The sequence below is a fragment of the Macrobrachium nipponense genome, chromosome 2, assembly GCF_015104395.2.
Source record: "Macrobrachium nipponense isolate FS-2020 chromosome 2, ASM1510439v2, whole genome shotgun sequence".
Taxonomy (NCBI): Eukaryota; Metazoa; Arthropoda; class Malacostraca; order Decapoda; family Palaemonidae; genus Macrobrachium; species Macrobrachium nipponense.
The window spans coordinates 39,131,965-39,152,570 of NC_087201.1; the positions used below are offsets into that span (position 1 = coordinate 39,131,965).

The following is a 20,606-nucleotide window of genomic DNA, read 5'->3' on the forward strand; positions in this document are numbered from 1 at the left end:
TTTTGAATATGTTTTCACGGTGGACTAACAGTTGGGTTTGTGTACTTTTTCCGGGTACGAAAACCATGTTGTCCTTTATTAAACAAATTATTTTTTATTAAATGTTTCATAATATTTTTCTTCATTACCCTTTCATACACTTTCATAATATGTGATGTTAGACTCACAGGCCTATAATTACTTGCCTCTAGTCTTGATCCACTTTTGAAAGTAGGGGTAAATAGCTAATTTGTGCTCATCATATACTTGCCTGTATCTACACTTTGTCTTAATAATATTGCAAGTGGCTTTGCGATAGAATGAACTACTTTCTTTAACAAAATAGCAGGAATTCCATCAAGGCCCTGCAGCAGCTCCATTTTTAATTTCATTAATAGCCTGCACAATATCAGCTTCATTAATATCTATGTCAGCTAAATATTCACTATTTTCATCCCTTACTTCTATATCATTATCTTCATTATCTATTCTAGGGGTGAATTCTCTCTTATATCGTTCTGCCAGTATGTTGCAAATTTCCTTTTTTTCATTCGTTAATCTCCCTTCAATTCTCAGAGGGCCTATTTCTATTCTTCTTTTATTCATCTTCTTCGCATATGAGTATAATAGTTTTGGGGTTTTGGTTTTGCTTGATATTTAATAGGGTTTTTTCTTCCAAGTCCCGTTTTTCATTTTCTTTTGATTGTATAATCTTTTGTTCTGCATTTTTCTATCTTACTTTTTGTTAGTTCTATAAACTTTCCATGCATTTTTTCTTTTGCAAGACCTTTTTTCCACTTTCTGATTTTCTGGAACAAGATCCTTCTGTCTCTTGGTATGCATGAATGATGTTTACTTTTCTTCTTCGGTATATATTTTTTTTCCACTATTATCTCCAATATTTTATATAATATCTCCGTATTTACCCTTATTTGTCATCACTTAACGAAAATGTTATCCCAATCTTTGTTTAATTCTTCATTAATTTCTGACCATTTTATATTTTTACTGTAGAAGTTGTATTTTCCATATCCTTCCCACTTTTTCATTTCTTGCTTATCTCTATTTTCACTTGCTTTGGAATGAACTGTTAATTCTATGACATTATGGTCTGAAATACTCGCATTATAAACTATTATTTCTTTAACATAATTCATCTCGTTCACAAATACTATGGTCTAAAGTATTTTCCTTTCTCGTTGGCAGGTGATTTATTTGTTGAATGTTGTATTCTAGTAGCATATCTAATAGCTTTTCAAATTGCCTCTTATCTTCTGCACTACTATACTCTCTTTTTTATATGTATAAGTACAACCACAATCTCCTATTCGTTCTTCCATTCTACGAAAGGAAAGTTGAAGTCACCAGATAGGAGAATAGTCCAGTCCTTGTGATTTCTACATATATCATCCAATTTTTCAATTATTAAGTCAAACTCTTTAGTATTAGGAGGTCTATATATTACTATGTTCATCAATTTTTCAGATTCAAATTCTACCGCTATTAGTTCACATTCTGAGTTACTATATTTCTCATATATTTTTCCTTGTTTTTGTCTTTCCCATATATTGCGGTTCCCCCTTGATTCCTATTTTTTCTATCTGATCTATAAGTTTGGAACCCTTTTATTTGATCATCATTCCCAGTCTCTTGGGAATACCAGGTTTCACTTATATTCATTATATCTATTTTCTTTTCATTTTGGGTTAGTTCTTCTAAGTACTCTATTTTTCTTTTTGAGTTACTCGTAACTAAACCCTGCGCATTCATCACTATGATGGTTTGCGTGTTTTCTCCTTCATTTAATACTGGTAGTAATAAGGATTTTCCCATGTCTCTTTCCTGTTCTGGTATGTTGTTCTTTTTTTCATTTCCAGAAATTCTGACATTAAAAAATCCAACTTTTCCATAATATTTGATCTTCCTTCATCATAATTATTAATTTTGTGTCTGAATCTGCAATTTTCTCCGTTTCTGCAATATCCTCTTGCATAATAAATACAGTTATTATCTCTTGAGTAGAATTTCGGAGCTGATGCTTTGAAATTTTTTTGCTGACACCTCTGCCATATCTCATTGGTGGTTTGCTTTTCTCTTTTACCTGATATTCTTGATTTCTCTCTTTATTTGTTTCTTTCTTATTTTGGATTTTATTACTTGGTTGGTTATTTATTTGATTATGATTCATGGCTACAGGTGCATATATTTGCATTTTTTGTCGAACTTACATCCTTTTCCTTCTTTTAGGTTTTTACATATTTTTGGATGCAGATCTCTGCAATCATCCCATATCCATCTAAGTATGCACATTTACCATATATTTCATAGTTTTGACATATCTAAGGATGTTTGTAGTAACATCTTTCTCCAAATCTGCAATTCCCTCTTTTCAAAAGGTTGCAGATTTTGTCTTTGTCTATTTTTTTCCTCTTTCCCGTCATTGTATAGATCTGGGTAGAGCCTCTTCGGGATTTGCTTTTCTGTTGTCATATCGTAATTTATTTCTTCGTAGGTATGCTGCTTTATTGCCTCATATGTAGTATCAATGAGTATCTCTGCATCCATACTTTTATCTTGTTTCTTTGTTTTCCTTATTTTTTTTGTCATTTCATTTTTGTTTACTTCTCTTCCGTTTTCCTCTTCTTCTTTTCTTCTTCTTCTTCCTCTTCCTCTTCTTCTTCATCCTCAACTATTTGTACATTCAATCTTGATTTAATAACATTGTCTATCCATGATAGACATGTTGAACAAAAAATTCTTGTATCTTTTCTCAAATCTTGTATTACCTCAGCACACTGTGGATGGGTCGGAATGTTGGCATGCAGCACATTTTCTGATTAGGTTTTGTGGATTGACTATGCTATACCAAACCTTACACAGTTTGCATGCTTTTGGCATTCTTTTTCCTAATGCATCAAATTAGGATATTCACAAGATTCACCTTATTCATTTTCTTTGTCGGAATATGTTGGTTTATGTATATTTTCTTTATGAGTCTCTTGACCACTTGGATTTTATTTGGAACTTCTTCAATTATTTTCAAGATGTTTTCATTAGATTTGTTCCAGTTTGAAGGAAGGAGAAGCAAGAAGTGATGGATAGCAGAAATGATGAGAATGTTGAGATGGATGTAGGGAGTCACAAGGGAAGATAGGATTAGAAATGAGTATTAAGAGGATCGACAAAAGTAGTTGAAATATCAAAGAAAATACAGGAGGGAAGGCTTCGATGGTATGGAAGTGCGGGGTAGAAGGAAGAAGGGAAGACCAAGAAAGAGATGGCATGATTGTGTAGGGGAAGATATGGTATTAAAAGGTATAAATGAGAACGAGGCAAAGGCCAGATATCGATGGAGACGACTCATTCACAACGGCGACCCCATATGAAAATGGGTTTAAGCTACGAAGAAGAATGTAAATTAAATAATAATACAATGCTCCCCAACTTTTATACAGGATAAGTTAGAATCAGCCATGGAAATACAAAAATCCCTTCTAAAAATCCGTATAACTAGCTTATAACTACCAAATACCCAGTACCCCATAAATCAAAATGCTTTTGTCTATTTTAACATTTCACCGATTAATTTGATAGTTCAAATACTGGAATGCATTAATTGTATTTACATTATTCCTTATGGGAATTTCAGATTTCGTGTGAAATAGACTAACATTCTTGAGGTACTAAAGAGATAAACTCATTCCCCCTCTCTCTTTTGCCCAGCACAAGATAACACTCTCTCTCTCTCTCTGTTTTGGCTGGAAGGGTTAGAAGTAAATATGTATATAATTCTAAGGGCACTAATATTTACGATGACTCTAGGTACCCTCATGTAAAAAAAGAGATTTGTGGCTGGTTAATTTATTTCTGGCATGTCCTCAATACTACTGGATTATAAAGCCAATCCTCTAACATACAAACTAATGGTACAAGTAAGTCTCCAAATATATTCTAGTATGGAAAATATCTTCTAAAATTCCAATCCAAATTTTATGACTAGCCATGTACAAGCTAAATAAATTAGCTCAGCAATTTGGTAAAAAAAAAAAAAAAAAAAAAAAAAACAAAAAAAAAAAAAAAAAAAAAAAAAAAAAAAAAAAAAATCACTAAAATGAGCAACTTATAATCTAATTCAACCAGAAAGACCTATACCTTTCTAACATGGTTCTAGAAAACCTCAAAGTACATGTACAGTGAAAAGCAATACTCACTCCTGATGATGATTCTGTCTGCTCTGCTATGGAGGAAAGTACTTTATTTTGATTTGACTGTGCCATCTGTTTAATCTTCTGACCAAAGCTTTCAATTGATGTACAAGTCAGCACACTTTCTGCAAAACTGAAAGAAAATCATACAAAAACTCAACTAGCTTTGATTAGATGAATGCAAATGAGCATGGTGAACAAATCCTATTTCAAGACTAAAACTTGTGAACCATTTGGATATTGGTTACTACAGTTCTACTAGCATATCATGATAATCTGATCCATGATAACCACATCAAGTTGCTGTAGCCTTTTTTTCCCATATTTATGTAATTTGAGCACCCTTTAGGTCTAAATTGTCTTATTTTCAGATTTGAACTAAGAATGTTAACATTCAATGGATAATTGTGTCCTTCACATTTTATTAATGTTTCTTTATTCTTCATGCTTATATACAGGCTTTGCAGTCTTGTACATAAACATATATCTCTTTGTCCATTATCATACTTTTTAAAAAATTAATAGTACATATATATTTTTGTAATGGGAGCAACTCAGCTTAATGGACAGTTTGGGATGTACCCCCCTGATAAATAACAAAATTAATCAATTAATGAAGACTGGCATATAACCTACAAAATACTGCACTCTGGAGCAAGTTGCTTAACTCGTAATGTACAGGAGTTTAATTAGTAAAATACTGTAGTCTATCCTAACCAATAATTTGCAATTTTCATTCAAACTAAAATACTGATTTTCTTATAATTAAATTTCAGTGAAATGTCTAAAAAATTAAAAACTAAAGATAAATACAATATTGTATTGTACAGATTAATCTAACAATAATGTAGCTGACTGATCTTGATGTCTATGTTGTAATAGTATAAATTACAGAACACTTCACATTTATTGTACTCTCTCTCACAGTAATTTTACTGATATTTAATGAATAAAGTAGTGTACTTAGTAAAGGAATGCAATGTAACAAATACATTTCCAGTCTACATGTTCATGTGCATAAATACATACATACACATCACATTAAGGTAAAATATGCACTTATTGTTCATATTAGTATTAGTACTTCTACAGAACTGTACATCATTTATCTGTGTATCCATTTACTATATTGCCTATCAATAACATCCAACTCAGTACCTGGCAGCAGCCTTAGGAGTTGAAAATAGCAGGTCAAACAGTCTATTTAGCCTATTAAATTAATAATTTTCTGCCTTTCACTTTTCATGCTTCCTTTGGTCTCTGTTAATCTTTAGTAACATTATTATTATACCAAAGTTGAACAGGAATGGAGTCACAATGTTACATTCTTGAAGGACTTGTTAAAAGGACTGATTCTAAAATGGGAGGTTATAGCTACACACAAGCTAGGTGGAAAGAGACAAAAGAAAATAGTAAAAGTAGATAGAGAGAACTATACAACTAAGGGTTGAAAAATGCTGCAAGGAACCTATAGTACTGGCACACACTGTAGGTGACACACTCCTACAAAACTTCACTGATTTTAGTATACTAATTTCCATTGGAAAACATTAAAGAATAAATCTTACAGGCAAACCCTGGGAGTCTAAATATGACTCAGTGGTCTTGTAAAACTACTTCATAAAAATAGAAGTTTATAAAATTTATTTTTTAAATACTTACCTCCCTATCATTATAACTGCGATTCCTGCGTCAAGCGCAAGAATAATACTGTGTGAAAGCTAAAAAATTAATAGGGTCATTTAGTTTTAACCATCTATTCACCCATCCCTTTCAGGCGATTCAAGTGGCTGTTGTCTATCATTCTGTTTTTTCTCCATCTATATGAGTGGGGAGGTTGGGAGTTGTGACACAATACAAAAGAAAATATTTAAAAAATATATTTCATTATAAAAATTTTCATTTTTATTTAAAAAAAAAATATTACCTCTATTATGATAGCCGATTCACATAATGAAGAAAAGGGAGAGGGTGAAAGGAGTGAGGACAACAATTATAACCCACAAGGACCAATTCATTAGGTTGCAAGGACCTCTGAAAGATGCTGGAGGCTTCTTGCAAGGGATACTACTCTCATCCCATACTAGGCACCTTCATACTCCCCAAAAAATTTCCTTAGTAAATAGGAAAGATTAAAGCGTTAGAACATAGCTACTCAAATGGTTCAGGATATGAGTTCTCCTGTCATACTGAGGGGCAAAAGTGCCCCGTATGGCTGTATTGAATTTCTAAATCTCACATATAATGCAAAGCAAATACATATGGAGTTGCATCTCTTCTGGGCTGCAATGACCACACTGCTCTCCCTTATGGAGCTTACCTTCGGGATAGGAAAGGAAGAGGGGTTTGGATTAGTGTGCTTCCTTGACCAGGTTCTCTAACAGAGGTCATGGCATTTCTTGCCAAATTTATAGGAAAGATTACCCATCAGCCACCTAGGAGGGTACACTGGGGACACAAAATACTCTAGTTAGAGCCACAGCCTTAACAATATTCTTTGCTTGGAAGAAAGGAAAAAAAATGACAGGAGTGTTCCTATTGAAGTAAAGCCCACATTGCAGGGGAAGGCCAGAGTTCACTGAACATGAAAAATGTTTTAATGATCAAATCTTTTAGGGCTTCCTTGGGGGAATTCTTGGATACTTCAGTATTACATTAAGTCCCAACCTAGAGTTGAATGAAGATTAAGGAATCTACATTTAAGGAACTGCATACTTTCTTAATATCCAGGTTAGCAGAGAGATCTAGACCAGAATGTCTTAATACGGATGCTGATGTTATTATAGAGGTATGGGTACAGGAAATCATTTTGGATAGCACCAAGCTCTAAAGACTGATCATCGGCTCTCATACAGTGCATTAGTTGATTGCCTTCTATAAAAACAAATCATCTGGATCTTGGGGATGTCCACAGACCCTGGGGACAGCATGACAGTTCATTTTCCTGAAGGAAAACGAGACCCGGCGGAAGGCCACAGCCACGAGTCACAGGGGCCGAGGTGAAATGGGAGACAAGGCCCTACACAGATGACACTCCTGGAAGGCCCAATTTCACCCATGCCTGCTGCAAATCCCCAGTACACGGAGTCGCCACACCTGAAGGAGCAAAATTCAAGTTAGTGAAAGGAGACTCGCCATGCTTTGAAGGGGGAAGGATCCCCTTCGGAACAAGCAGAGGCACCTGAGCACAACACACTCCCGACGTCTGCCCCCCTCCCATTTTCTTCACCCGATGAATCAGGAGATATTTCCCCCGAAGAGGAAACAGCCAGATGAGGGAGCTTATGAGGAGGAAGGAAGGATGACGAAGGATCAGCCACCAAGCGAAGTGTAGGGGCGCGTAACCCTCCGATGAAGCCTTGGCAGCCTTCCCCTGAGATCGCTTCCTCCTTTCATATGTCCCCCACTGCTCAGATGACCAGGACATGCACACATCACAAGGTAGGTTTCTTGTATACTCATGCCCTTGATATATAGCACAAAGGGAGTGAGGACCCACATCAATAGTGGAGCAAAAACCCCCACATTTCTTACCCCCTACTCCCTGGCATACTCTCTGGGAGAAGGACTTTTTAGGCTTCTGTAAATCTTGGGATTGCATTGCAATTAAAGATAAAGGAAAGATCTCACTGCAGGTGAAAAGGTAAACAAACAACAGCAGTCAGGCAGAGAGGTGAAAAACACGTCCTCACTCAACAGCGGCCGAAAGCAAATTGGAATGTTTATGTCCAGTCGAACTTTTGGTGGAATTCTCAATAAAAGACAAGCAGACACTCACTCACACACACATTGAAAGCAAAGCACAAATAAATCACAGGCTAACAAAAAAACTGGCTTGGGAGGGAGAGCCCAAAAGAGACTACTCTCCAAAGTGGTCAAAGAAAGACTGACATGTCACAAGTTACCAAGCCTGGTCGGTGACCAGCTTCCATCTTGCATACGCATGACTTTCCAGATGCCCCAGATTCCTTGCTTTACAATTTTTTACTGTTTTAACTGGTTTCCAACTGGCGCTAAAAGATTATGTATCCTATTGTTAAGACATATGGTTTGTTCTGTCCATGAACAAATGAAAATTATGGCGATTTTTTGAAACGATGAAACTATCCAAACTTGCTACAAAATCTTTCTTGTGGGCATCATCATATTTTTTCTTTAGTTCCTCAATAAGGAAGTGAACCTTTGTTTGAATGGTCAAGAGGCTGAGTGGCAAACACTTTTGTATCTCATCCTCCATCTATGTGACCAGTAACTGTTCATCCTTCTAAAGGCCCTGTCCTCTTCTTTGTTATTATTGTGGAAAGAACTGAAGACGTCTTTATAGCGTATATTATCCGTTACTTGTCCTTAATGATGGTAGTACTGTTGACTGCAATAGATGCTCTTCACAAGCGATCACTATGACTCCCTTTCCTGTGGCATGCTGGTTGAATATTTTAATTTTCTGCTCTAAAGTGATGGAATGCTGCCTATTGGCACTACCAGCAGGACATTCAGTTGGGCATTTGGCAGACATACTGATAAACACCATTTGAGTTTTAAACAGTTTAGAAGTGCTGTCAAACACACAAATTCACACATGAACACCGAGTTAATCCGACTTTGTAGACAGGGAGCAGGGTCTAAGTCAGGGCGAGAAAGCCCCACATTCCAGCCTCTGGGGCCAACATATCTTACACTGCTGCCTGTGCCTGTCTTGACTGACTGATTGACTGATATAGAATTTAGGCCTGAGGTCATTCAGCGCTGAAATGGAAATTGACAGTAAAAAGTTTGAAAGGTGTAACAGGAGGATCCTCAAGACAGTTGCACTATGAATCAATTGTTAGGTGTGACAAGTAAGACAATAGAGAGAGAATATGCAAGGAGGTACAGTAAAAAGAACAGAAGGGGTTGGAGTTAGGGGTTGAAGGGATGCTGCAAAGAACCTCAAGTAATGCCTACAATACACTGCATGAGGTTGCACTGATGGCACTACTCCCGTACGGGGCCTGTGCCTATCGCGCACGAAATAAAATATTTTCAAAATAATGTCATATTAGTGTCGCAACGTAATTTTGAAACCCCATCACAAGCTCAATTTACCACAAAATGAAGCATGGTAACTGGGGAAATGCCTGTATAGTGAAAAATTACACATTTCTTTAAAGAAATAAAAACATACTGAGTAGCTATAGTATATATGTATTATTATCAATATCATTAGTACTACAGTAGATTCACATCAACCTTGCATTTGATATCTAGGCCCATCCCTTAAGACACTCCTGAATGGCTGATGATAAGCCCGTTGCAGGGCTGGAAACTCAGTCTCTTGAGAGTTCACATAGGCAGGATGTATGTTCCGCCTCTCCTGAGGGATAATTTTGAAAGAGATATCCCTCAGGAGAGGTGGAACATACATCCTGCCCAAGTGATCTCTTTCAAGAGACTGAGTTTCCAGCCCTGTGACTTGCTTATCAACAGCCAATCAGGAGCGTCGTAAGGAACAGGCCTAGACATCAAATGCACGGTTGATGTGAATCTACTATAGTACTATTATTACCATTCAGAAGATGAACTCCTTTCATATGGAACAAACCACAGGAACCATTCATTTGAAATTCAAACTTCCAAAGAATATGGCATTCATCTGAAAGAAGACACAAAAAGTAATAGGAAACTTAGAAAGCAGAGGTCAGTTATAAGAAAAGAAAAAAAAATATATTAAATAAACTTATAAAAATGTAAGTAAATCATTAAAATACAAGAATGGTTTTAGGGCAGCAATGTGTTGCATCCTCACTTGAACTTTTGAGATTCTAAATGTATGAGAACATTGCTGTCATAAATTAAGCCTAAATATCTAGGTATAACATGATATCCTCTTTATAAAACCAAGGATCCTCCTCTACCTGATAAGTCTATGCATTTTCATAGTTTACCTTTCACAGTGCCCTTCCCGCCAGCAAGGCCATACGTATTTGTTCTAGCTTAACCAATCGTGTGAGCATCAAAGATTTACCATAAGAAACTGGAGACAGAAAGGCATAAAAACATCAACTTTATATACACGAATACATAACAGCTCACCAACATCGACCAGCATTACCATGTGATCATACTACAAAAATATATACCTCATCAAAGTTAAATCAACACAAGTTCTGAAGGAAATGAATAAATCCTCACAATAACAAGGAAAAGTGCAAACTTAACAATCTCCTTAGATAGGTAAATTAGGTAAAGGGAACATTCAGAGAAGTACTCTATACACATGTCAAAGATGCATCGGACAGAGCACATGGGTGCAAGAAACAAACAGGAGAGACAGAGGACGTGATTTGGAGCAGACGAAGAAGCATCCCCTGCAGATTGCACAAGGGAAGGAACACTAACACTGCCCGAAACACCAACACTCTCAGGAACACGTCCGCGTTGTTCTTCCCTTGTAGGCGAAGAAAGGGCAAAGTCCTTAGCCTTCCACGGTTGATACGCCGACGGGGCGTAGAGGGGGAAGAGGGAGAGGAAGACAGCACTGGTTTCTTATGCGAACTCTTCTCAGGAGGTAGGGACGAAGCAACACTTTTCCTACCAGGCCTCCCAACCGATAAGGCAGCTAACTTGACATCCAAAACAGAGTCCAACCTCTGAAGCACTGCCTGGCATATAACCTCCGACTGATGTCCAAAGAAGGCTCTGAAGACAAGGTAGGGAGATGTAGCGAACTGGGCAGCAGGGATGACGTCACAGCCGAGCGAGGCAGATCAAGGAGAAGATTGGGAGAAATGTCATCGATGGGAGTGACGTCACGGCTTCCCCTCGGTCCAAGGGGGAATCAGACACCACTGGCGGAGGAATACACAAAGACGGATCTCGTGACGTCATCAACGAGACTGACGCCAAGGCGTCTCTCAGACTCGAAGAAGTGACAGCAGTCAGAGGAGCAATACAAGACGGCCAACCTTAGCTACCCACGAAGACAAGGCCGGGAGGAGGGGAGTGAGCCTCCACAAAATAGAAGAAAAGAGATTGATGTAAAAACCTCCCCCTTCTCAGGAATCAAATTAACTCCCAAGGAAGAAGGGGCTACATTACAAACATCAGCCTGGTGGCCTCCTGATACTTCCAGCGACGAATCAATGGAAGAAAAGGAAGGAGATACAGGGACAACACTACTATGGGGGTTGACAACTGCAACAGACGAAACATCGGGAAGAGGCGAAAAACACTGCCAAGTAGGAAGAGTTGAAACCCTCCGATGTTCTCTCTTGCCATAAAACGACTTCAACTGCTCTTTAGGCCATGCCTGGCATTCCGTGCAACGATTTGTTATAGTTCAAAAATTAGAACGACACCTAATGCACGTGATATAAGGGTCGGTCGCTGCCGAAGCAAAAAAATGCGAACACGGAAAACCTGGAACTCTGGGGCACATACGTTGACGAGGCTGAAAAGGAGCAGAAGAAGCCATAATATCAGTCAAACACACACACACACACACACTAAACACAAGCGAAACGGGCAATGAACCAGGAAAAGGCCAAGAGAGGTTAACACGACTCTCGCCCAGGTGGTCAAAGAAAGACTGGTGTAGCGGCATGGTCCTTGACCACTCCTCACCCGAGCTATGCATGTGTTGCCAGATGTCACAAGTTTCCTTGGTTTCATCTGCTTTTTAACTGGCTCCAGCTAGGCACTACAAATTATCCTATTGTTAAGACCAAAGGTTTGTTCGCGTATGAACAATTGCTTCCACTGCTGGTCATACCCCACTCCCCTGTACCTCAACCAGTGGAAGGAGAACCCCAAGGCATGACTAAGTACGTATGGCTAGAGAGAGAGAGAGAGAGAGAGAGAGAGGGGGGGCAATTGGCATTCCCTCAGCCACAACGGGGGAACCAAAAAAAAAAAAAAAAAAAAAAAAAAAAAAAAAAAAAAAAAAAAAAAAAAAAAAAAGGATGAATATACTGGACTGTTAAAGCACCAAGTGTTGAGATTTCTTTCAAAATCTTCTCAAATATAGCCCTAAAACTAGCTACACTGGCTTCTATTCTGCCAAACTTCATACCCTGAACATTATCGGGAGCTTTGCAAAGATATGAAATAGTAATTTGGAGAAGCATTACTAGCAAAACAGGGAGAGTGGGAAGAGCTGTTGTTATCTGACAGATCATAAACAGATAAGAAACTTGCTCCTAACCTCACTGCATGTCCTGTTTGAAAAATTGTCTGTCTTTTCTTAGTCTTACCTGCTTCTCTCATCTTATTCTTTGAATAAATAGACTTTACTTAACCCTCTTACGCCGAAGCCCTAAAAATCAAAACCTCTCCTGTATGCCGGCGCCGGTTTGGAGTGAGCGCGGAAGCGGAAAAAATAATTTTTTCAAAAATTCACATCGCGCTTAGTTTTAAAGATAAAGAGTTCATTTTTGGCTCAATTTTTTGTCATTGCCTGAAGTTTAGTATGCAATCATCAAAAATGAAAAATAATATCATTATCATATGTAAATAATGCGATATATGGTAGCAAAAAAAAAATTTCATAGATAATTGTATTCAAATCACGCTGTGCAAAAAACGGTCAAAGCTAACGAGTTACTTTTTTTTCTGTTGTATTGTACACTAAATTGCAATCATTTTGATATATAATACATAGTAAAAAAATAAAAGCAACACCGGAAAAATATTATCACAACATGATGTACGAATTCGTAACGCGCGGACGTAAAAAAATGTTATTTTCAAAAATTCAACGTAATTCTAAATATTGTTCTAGAATTTAATTCTAAATATTGTTCTAGAGACTTCCAATTTGTTTCAAAATTAAGACAAATGATTTAATATTACGATACTGTAAGAGTTTTAGATTAGAATTGCAGATTTCGACCATTTCGGACGAGTTAAATTTGACCGAATGTCGAAATTTTTATATATATATTTTTTTATATGCACATATTTCGGAGATGGAAAAAGCTACAACCTTCAATTATTTTTTATTGTATTTTTCATGAATTTGCGCACATTTTGATATATGAAACTCTATAAAACGGCTAATATGAAAAGGAGCAAATATTAGGATAATGCGATGTACGTATTTCGGAGACTTGCGGCCGCGAATCGGCGCGCGGAGTGAAGGTAAATATATTTTTCAAAAATTCACCATAAATCACAATATTGTTCTAGAGACTTCAAATTTGTTTCAAAATGAAGAAAAATGACGGAATATTACTAGGCCATAAGAGTTTTAGCTTACAATTGCGTTTTTCAACTTATTTCGGTAGAGTCAAATTTGACCGAACGTGATTTTTTTTCTATTTATCGTGATTTATATGCAAATATTTCGAAAAAAAGAGAAAAGCTACAACCTTCAATCATTTTTAGTTGTATTTTACATGAAATTGCGCACATTTTCATATATGAAACTTTATGTAACAGCTAATTTTAAATGGTGCAAACATTTCGACAATCGCACAAAAAAATTCTGATTTTTTCAGAAGTTACCGTGCGGACGTAAGGAAAAATTTTTTTTTTTTTTTTCATAAATTCACCATAAATCAAAATATTGTGCTAGAGACTTCCAAGTCGTTGCAAAATGAAGTTAAATGATTGAATATTACTAGAATATAAGAGTTTTAGCTTACAATTGCGTTTTTCGACCATTTCGGTAGAGTCAAAGTTGACCGAAAGTTGACATTTTTGCACTTAACGTTATTTATATGAAAATATTTTGAAACTGATAAAAGCTACAACCATGGGTTGTTTTTAGTTGTATTGTGCATGAAATTGCGCACATTTTCCATATATAAACTTTAATATAACGGCAAATTTAAAAGGGTGCAAACATTAGGACAATCGCACGAAAAAATTTATCGGAAGAGTTATCACACGAACGTAAGGAAAAAGTTTTTTCATAAATTCACCATAAATCGATATATTGTGCTAGAGACGTCCAATTTGTTGCAAAATGAAGGCAAATGATTGAATATTACTATAATATAAGAATTTTAGCTTACAATTGCGTTTCTCGACCATTTCGGTAGAGTCAAATTGACCGAAGAAGGTTGAAATTTTTGCACTTATCGTTATTTATATGAAAATATTTCAAAACTGATAAAAGCTACAATCATGAGTATTTTTTTGTTGTATTTAACATGAAATTGCGCACATTTTCATATATAATACTTCATGTAAAGGATAATTTAACCCTTTAACGACCAGAGATCCCATTTGGGATCTTTAAAACAGCTACTTTCGGGTAGTCGTGGTGAACAAGTTTGAGCTTGTATGAAATTGACGCTTTGGCAACTCATAGCTACACTCCTCTGCTCTTCGAATCAACCAATCAGAAGCCACCAGGCCCTCGCACAAAGGCTGGAGGGCCTTCGACAGACATCCCAGTTGTGCGCAAGTTGGAAAACAGTCAAGACGTGTCGCAGTAACCTCCAAGTCCCCCCCCCCCGAACTTCGTAATCATGGTAAGTACACAGTGACTGTGGGATAGTGAAGCCTAGTGATATGCTTACCTTTTGATGTTGGTTTGAAGGGCTGTAGTGTTACTGACATGGCGTAGTGACTAAAAACAAAAGTATAGATCCCATGCGGGATACTTCGGTTGTTCTTAGGCGGACCACGCTCCTCCCATGAGGGATGTATCGGACCGTAACGGTTACAACGGCCAGTAGAATACGACGTCAAATAATTTTTTTTAGTGCTTGTTTTAGACATTTGTGAATAATTTTAACAATATTTCTAGATATAACTGTGATGCTTTATAGATGTTAGGCTCATGTGCATATAAATGATTACCTTACAAGGGATTGAATGATAGGTTTTTGTTAGGGAAAGTTACGTTTTTTTTCATTACATGATTTTAAAATAGTTTTTTTTATTTTTGCAGTTACAAAGCAGTATGTTTTCTGGGCAACGCAATGCTGCATTGGAGACTCAGGAACGTGTAACATGGGTAGCCCCTGACGACGCTGAATCAAGTGATATCGACGTGAGCCCTTTGGACATTGACAGTGATGATGACGACCCTACCTACGTTCCTGACGAAGGCCTTACTCAGGACGGTGCCTTTGACCTTCCTAACTCTAGAGGTTAGTATGAGACATCCTTAGAGAGAGAGAGTAGAGAGGAGAGAGAGAGAGAGAGGAGAGGACAGGAGAGAGAAGAGGCAGAGAGGAGAGAGAGATGACGAGAGAGAGAGAGAGGAAAGGAGAGGAGAGAGAGAGAGAGAGAGAGGAGAGAGGGCTTGAGGAGATGAGAGGAGAGAGAGAGAACTTGTGTTTGTAAAACATTGTATTTAAATGTCTCGTTGTTATAATGGTATTTAAATTTGTTGCCCTTTAAATGGTTTGTAAACAATGGGTATTTTAAAAACTTATTTGTTTACTTGCATACTCACTGACATACACGTGCACACACATGCACACGCACATGCATACTCACTTGACATACACATGCATACTCACTTGACATACACATGCACACACACATGCATGCACACACATGCACACGCACATGCATACTCACTTGACATACACATGCACACATGCATGCACACGATTCATTTACTGTTTCACTAATGTTACTTTATTCTTGTTTCAGATCACAAGGTCAATGTTGTCCCTCAAGCGATGCCTATGGAAGAGGAACCTGAGCCTAACCCTAAGAGGTCTCGTGCTGATGAATGGAAGAAGGAAAACATTGATATCCATGCCCTGCCCGACTACATTCATCAGAAGCCTGGTGCCAGGAATTCTCTTGGCACCAGAGATTTTGCTTTGCCAAGAAGGGGCCAACAGGCAGTTTTGCAAAATATTGAGACACGCCAGAATGCCACTGCCCTACACATGCCAAAGCGTGTCACCATGAGGCAGACCTGCAAGTTCTGTTCTGGTGCAGGCCACATCCACAGTTCCCGCTGGAAGTGTGAGGATTGCAATGTTGCCCTTTGCCTTACTGAAGAAAGGAATTGTTTTGCTTTGTTCCATAAGATTTCTAAGTAAGTTGTTTGTTATGATAGTTGTTTATAGTGTTTTGTGTATTTTTTTACTATTTTTGTATTAGAGTTTTTGATTAGAGTTTTTTATAGAGTTTTCTGTATTTTTATACTATTTTTGTATCTAATGTATATTTATTTTTTATATTAATTAAATTGTAAAGCCATATAAGTGTTTCTATTATACATTGTGGAACAAAAAAAAATGAATAAATAATAAAAATCACATGATTTATGGGCAAATTAACAGTATTTATAAACTTGAAAAAGTTGCCCGCACGGCCCAATAGATCCCATACGGGATGAGCGTGGTCCGCCTAAGAGCGCCCGAGGCACCCATACGGGATACTTCATTGCATGCAATTATTTCGCTTACTTTGGAAATTTTGTAAAAGTACACATGAGTAAAAAGGTCTTGTATTTACTAATACTACAACATACTAAGAGGATTTTTTAATGTTTCCCATAAAACCCAGGGTGGACTTTAAAGGGTTAAAATGGTGCAAAAATTATGTCAAAGTGATGAAATAATTTTTGAGATGTGTCACTGATACTTTTTAGTGCGATAAGAAAGAAATCCGCGCTTGCGCGCCTGCGTAGCGATTGTAAACACAACGCCTTGATCCGTGAACTCCCAGCATCCCCCAAGGCGCGTGATTCAAAAGTTTTCGGCTGGTAGGCATATAAGTATTTTTCCCCGAATTTTTAAAAAAACTTTTTTGAGCCGACGTATGATACGTCCAATCGGCATATGGGAGACATTTTGACTCGACGTTTAATACGTCCAATCGGCGTAAGAGGGTTAATATGACAAAACAATAACATGCTATCCTACATTTAACACATGGCCTATGTTGTAACCATGTAAGCAGAAAAGCAAAGTTGGGTACATATCTTCTTACCTTACTGAATTAATACCATTTTGCTTATCCTTCTTGGATGATACCTTAAATTATGACAAAAACCAAAATAATCTAACCACACTCAATACCTCCTAGCTGCCTGACAACAGAAAAAAATGAATGGCAAACAATAGATGCTCAAATCACCTGAAAGGGATGGGTTAATGGACAGTTAAAACTAAAGAATCATATTATTTTTTTAGTTTTCACACACTATTGTCCTCAGTTACAGTTATCATAATAGAGAGGTAAGATTCATTAAAAAAATGATGTTCCAATGTCCTTTCCACCAACTCTGCTTTTTACCTTCCACTTTTCATTCATTCCCTCTGGTTTCTTGTCACCAGTCTATCAAGTGGTAACATTGTACTATGTTGTCAAAAAATAATCTATCAATTCTAAAAGATTGAGTCAACCAGTCTTTTCCCCATGTACACCAAACAAGGAAAATTCATTTACTTTGGCTACCCTATATCTATTCTATTACCTTACCTTGAGTCTTGAACATCATCCTCATCTTGGCTGTCTGGGGCTTCAGAATGAGACTCGATATCAGAGAGAGATGGGAAGATGCAACCTGGTTTTATCTTAGGTATGTACTCTTTCTTGGTCTTGGGAGAGGTATGCAATTCTGAAATATAGAGTATTAAAAGATGACCTAGCGGTAACAGCAGAACCTGGGAAGTGGTCGTGGGAATGTTCAAAAGATGGAAAAGTGTAATAGGGAAAAGGACTGATAAGCAAAACAAAGTGTAAAATACTGGGAAGGACACAGAAAAAAGCACAATAAAAACGTGGCCAAGTTGCACCACAAGAAGTGACAAATGATGAGGTAGAACTTATTTATTGGTACAACAAACATCCCTTTAGTACAGCCTTATGATGGGCACATGGGAAGTGACAAGGAAAATGGAAGCTTGAAAAATTCAGATCATGGAATATCAGGGTTAATGGCAAAATTAGGGTGGGAGTAGATCTGAAAGTAGCAGGTTTGAGACATGTAGGAAAGCCCACCGAATCATACAGAGGGAGTTCAGGGCTAAAGAACACAGGACGAAGAATGAAGAGAACTGTCTTCTTGTCTAGCTCTCAAAATGGGAAAAAGGGAAAAAATTATAATGTTGAAGATGAGAGTAACAATATGAAATCTTAACTCATTCTTCAAAGATTATATAACTAAACACTGTGCTCTATACCCTACATGTTTAACTATTCATAAAAAAAATTGAGATTAAAAAACCTAAATAAATTACATCAAACAGTAGTACTCTACATGTACCGTACTAGTGCAACAAAACAAATTAACTATCAATCTTTGAACAGTACTTCTTACGTACTTTCAGGAAATAAAGAACCACATCAAGTTCAATGGCAGACTATAAAAATTAATACAACATACATAATGGTTCACTCTTCATTCAAAACTTCAATAAGGTCAAACCTCGGATTTCGTAAGCCCTGGTTTTTGTGAAATTTTGACTTGGGTTTTTACATACACTCAGATTTTGTACATATGAAAATGCTCCATTCAGGGCCCACCTCGTGACCTAGCCCAATACTGAGCACCAAAACAAAGCATCCCGTGTTCTCTCGGGACCCATTCTGCTTTTGCATTCATTGTTTTTTCTGCTTTTTATTAAAGTGCAACTGCTTAGTAAGCCATCACAGGGCCAAAGAAAGTTCAAAGTGCCAGCTCTTCTGTAAAAAAGGCAAGAAACACTATAGAATTTAAGAAAGAATTTATAGCAATGTGTTGGAGGAAGTTTCATGCCAATCTCAGTAAAAAAAAAATGGTTACAAGTTCAGCTGTTAGTGAATTCAAGACCAGCAGAGGCTGGTTTGAAAAATTCAGAAAGCAAGCAGGCATACATAATGTGCTTACTTAAGTGACTATGGACATGTTTGCCAAGTGGAGTGGTGCAAAAAATTTTGAGAAGAATTATCATCCCAACAAGATTATGTAATCCTTGTCTCCAACATGTTTAATGACAATGTCATGTTTCACTTTAGGAAAATTTTAAAAAGATGCCAAAAACAAACGTCTCTGGACAGTTTTGTTGTGCGACAAGGGTTCAGTGACTCTCAAGCTGGTTCTAGTGCCAGTAGAACACAAAGAGGGGAAGTAACCCCAGATAATGCCAATAAAACACAATGAGAAGTCCTTCTTGAGAGAATTCCCCTTCCAAGCAATAACCTTCCTTCCTCTCCGTCTTCCATACGCTAACAGGAGTCTTCCATAAAGGTAAGAGTGATGTTAAATGTTCATTTATTCACTTCATTAGTAATTTATATTTATTTCTCATTGTTTAAAGCAGTAATTGGACTTAAATTATTCCTTATGGGAATTAATGCTTCTGGAACAGATTATGTACGAAAACCGGGGTTCCACTGTATGTCTAGATGAGGTTTAGTCTTTCCTGAGTTCTGTGCATGGCTCACTATGGGTGTACTATTATAATACAGGCAGTCACCAAGTTAAGGTAGTCACAACATAAGTTGATCTGATCTTACGATGCTTTAAAAAATGTTCATAAAAAATTCTTCTCAAACTTAAGACAAAAATCCGAAGTTAAGGTGACTTTAGGCTGGGTATAGTTTCTGAGCTCCCTCATACAATTAGTGACTGCTGGATCAACAAGCCAATCTATGGGCAGCAATAAAATCTGTCATGCAATAAATTTTGTACCTTGCACAAACACTGCAAATAGCTTAAGGGTAAAAAATAAAAAATTATTTAATATTTTCCTACATAACAAACAAAATTATATATTTACCATCAATTTCTGTTGAATTTAATCTAGCAGCAGGAGATCGGACCTTTAGAACAGGAGAGTAATCTGAAAAACTTTGTTCCTGACGTGGGGGGGATGGCAAACCAGACGATCCAGAAGAACCTCCTTCAAGATAAAGGCGAGGTGGTTTGGGAGGTCCTGTAACACTCCCTCTTAATGTCTCTTCAGATACTGTAGATTCTGCATAAGATTCATCACTCTCTACATACTCGGTTTCAGATTCAAGGGGATAGTTTGGTTGACCTGAGTTTGTGAAATAATGAAACATTTTGCATTACAAACCCATAGTAAGATTTTCTTTTATTTACATACCTTATTACAAAATATGTTTAACAAGATTAATGCATCATACTGCTTCACTTTCATGGGGCTCTGCCTAATGTCTAGTAGTACTTGAGGAGTAAATACTGAAGTTGGATTATATTAAAGTTAAACCGCTATTTGGGGAGACACACAAGCGAACAAATGAAGGATAAAGATAAGAGAACAATGCAACTAGGGTAAAGGGGCAACTGCCAAAGGACTTTTAGTACCATTTACAATGTGCCATGCAGGGCACAACTTAATTTTCCTCTCTCAAGGATCATATTAAGTTCATAGTTATTAAGATATTTAACTTTTTAACTTAGTGCGATAAGTCTTGCTCTCATATCGAAGTTATCTGATACAATTATCAGTACACTTGACACTTTTTCACCAAGTCTCAATACCAGGAATAATTCCATCAGTCTACACTCAATAC

At 37.1% G+C, this 20,606-nt stretch overlaps 2 protein-coding genes across 2 annotated transcripts in view; one reads left to right on the top strand and one right to left on the bottom strand.

Annotated features, from left to right (window-relative positions):
• LOC135221165 (anillin-like) overlaps window positions 1-20,606 on the bottom strand; it is a 286,604-nt gene that overhangs the window by 111,818 nt on the left and 154,180 nt on the right. Inside the window, exons 15-17 of the mRNA XM_064258989.1 lie at window positions 19,847-20,107; window positions 17,565-17,703; window positions 4,191-4,317 (exon numbers count right to left, since the gene is read on the bottom strand). Coding sequence (XP_064115059.1) covers window positions 4,191-4,317; window positions 17,565-17,703; window positions 19,847-20,107 — 527 coding nt within the window. The remainder of the gene's footprint in view (window positions 1-4,190; window positions 4,318-17,564; window positions 17,704-19,846; window positions 20,108-20,606) is intronic.
• Window positions 14,826-16,336, top strand: LOC135220535 (uncharacterized). The gene is made up of 2 exons (XM_064257719.1): window positions 14,826-15,265; window positions 15,777-16,336. Exons 1-2 carry the CDS (start codon window positions 15,076-15,078, stop codon window positions 16,175-16,177), a joined length of 591 nt encoding a protein of 196 aa, XP_064113789.1. The 5' UTR covers window positions 14,826-15,075; the 3' UTR covers window positions 16,178-16,336.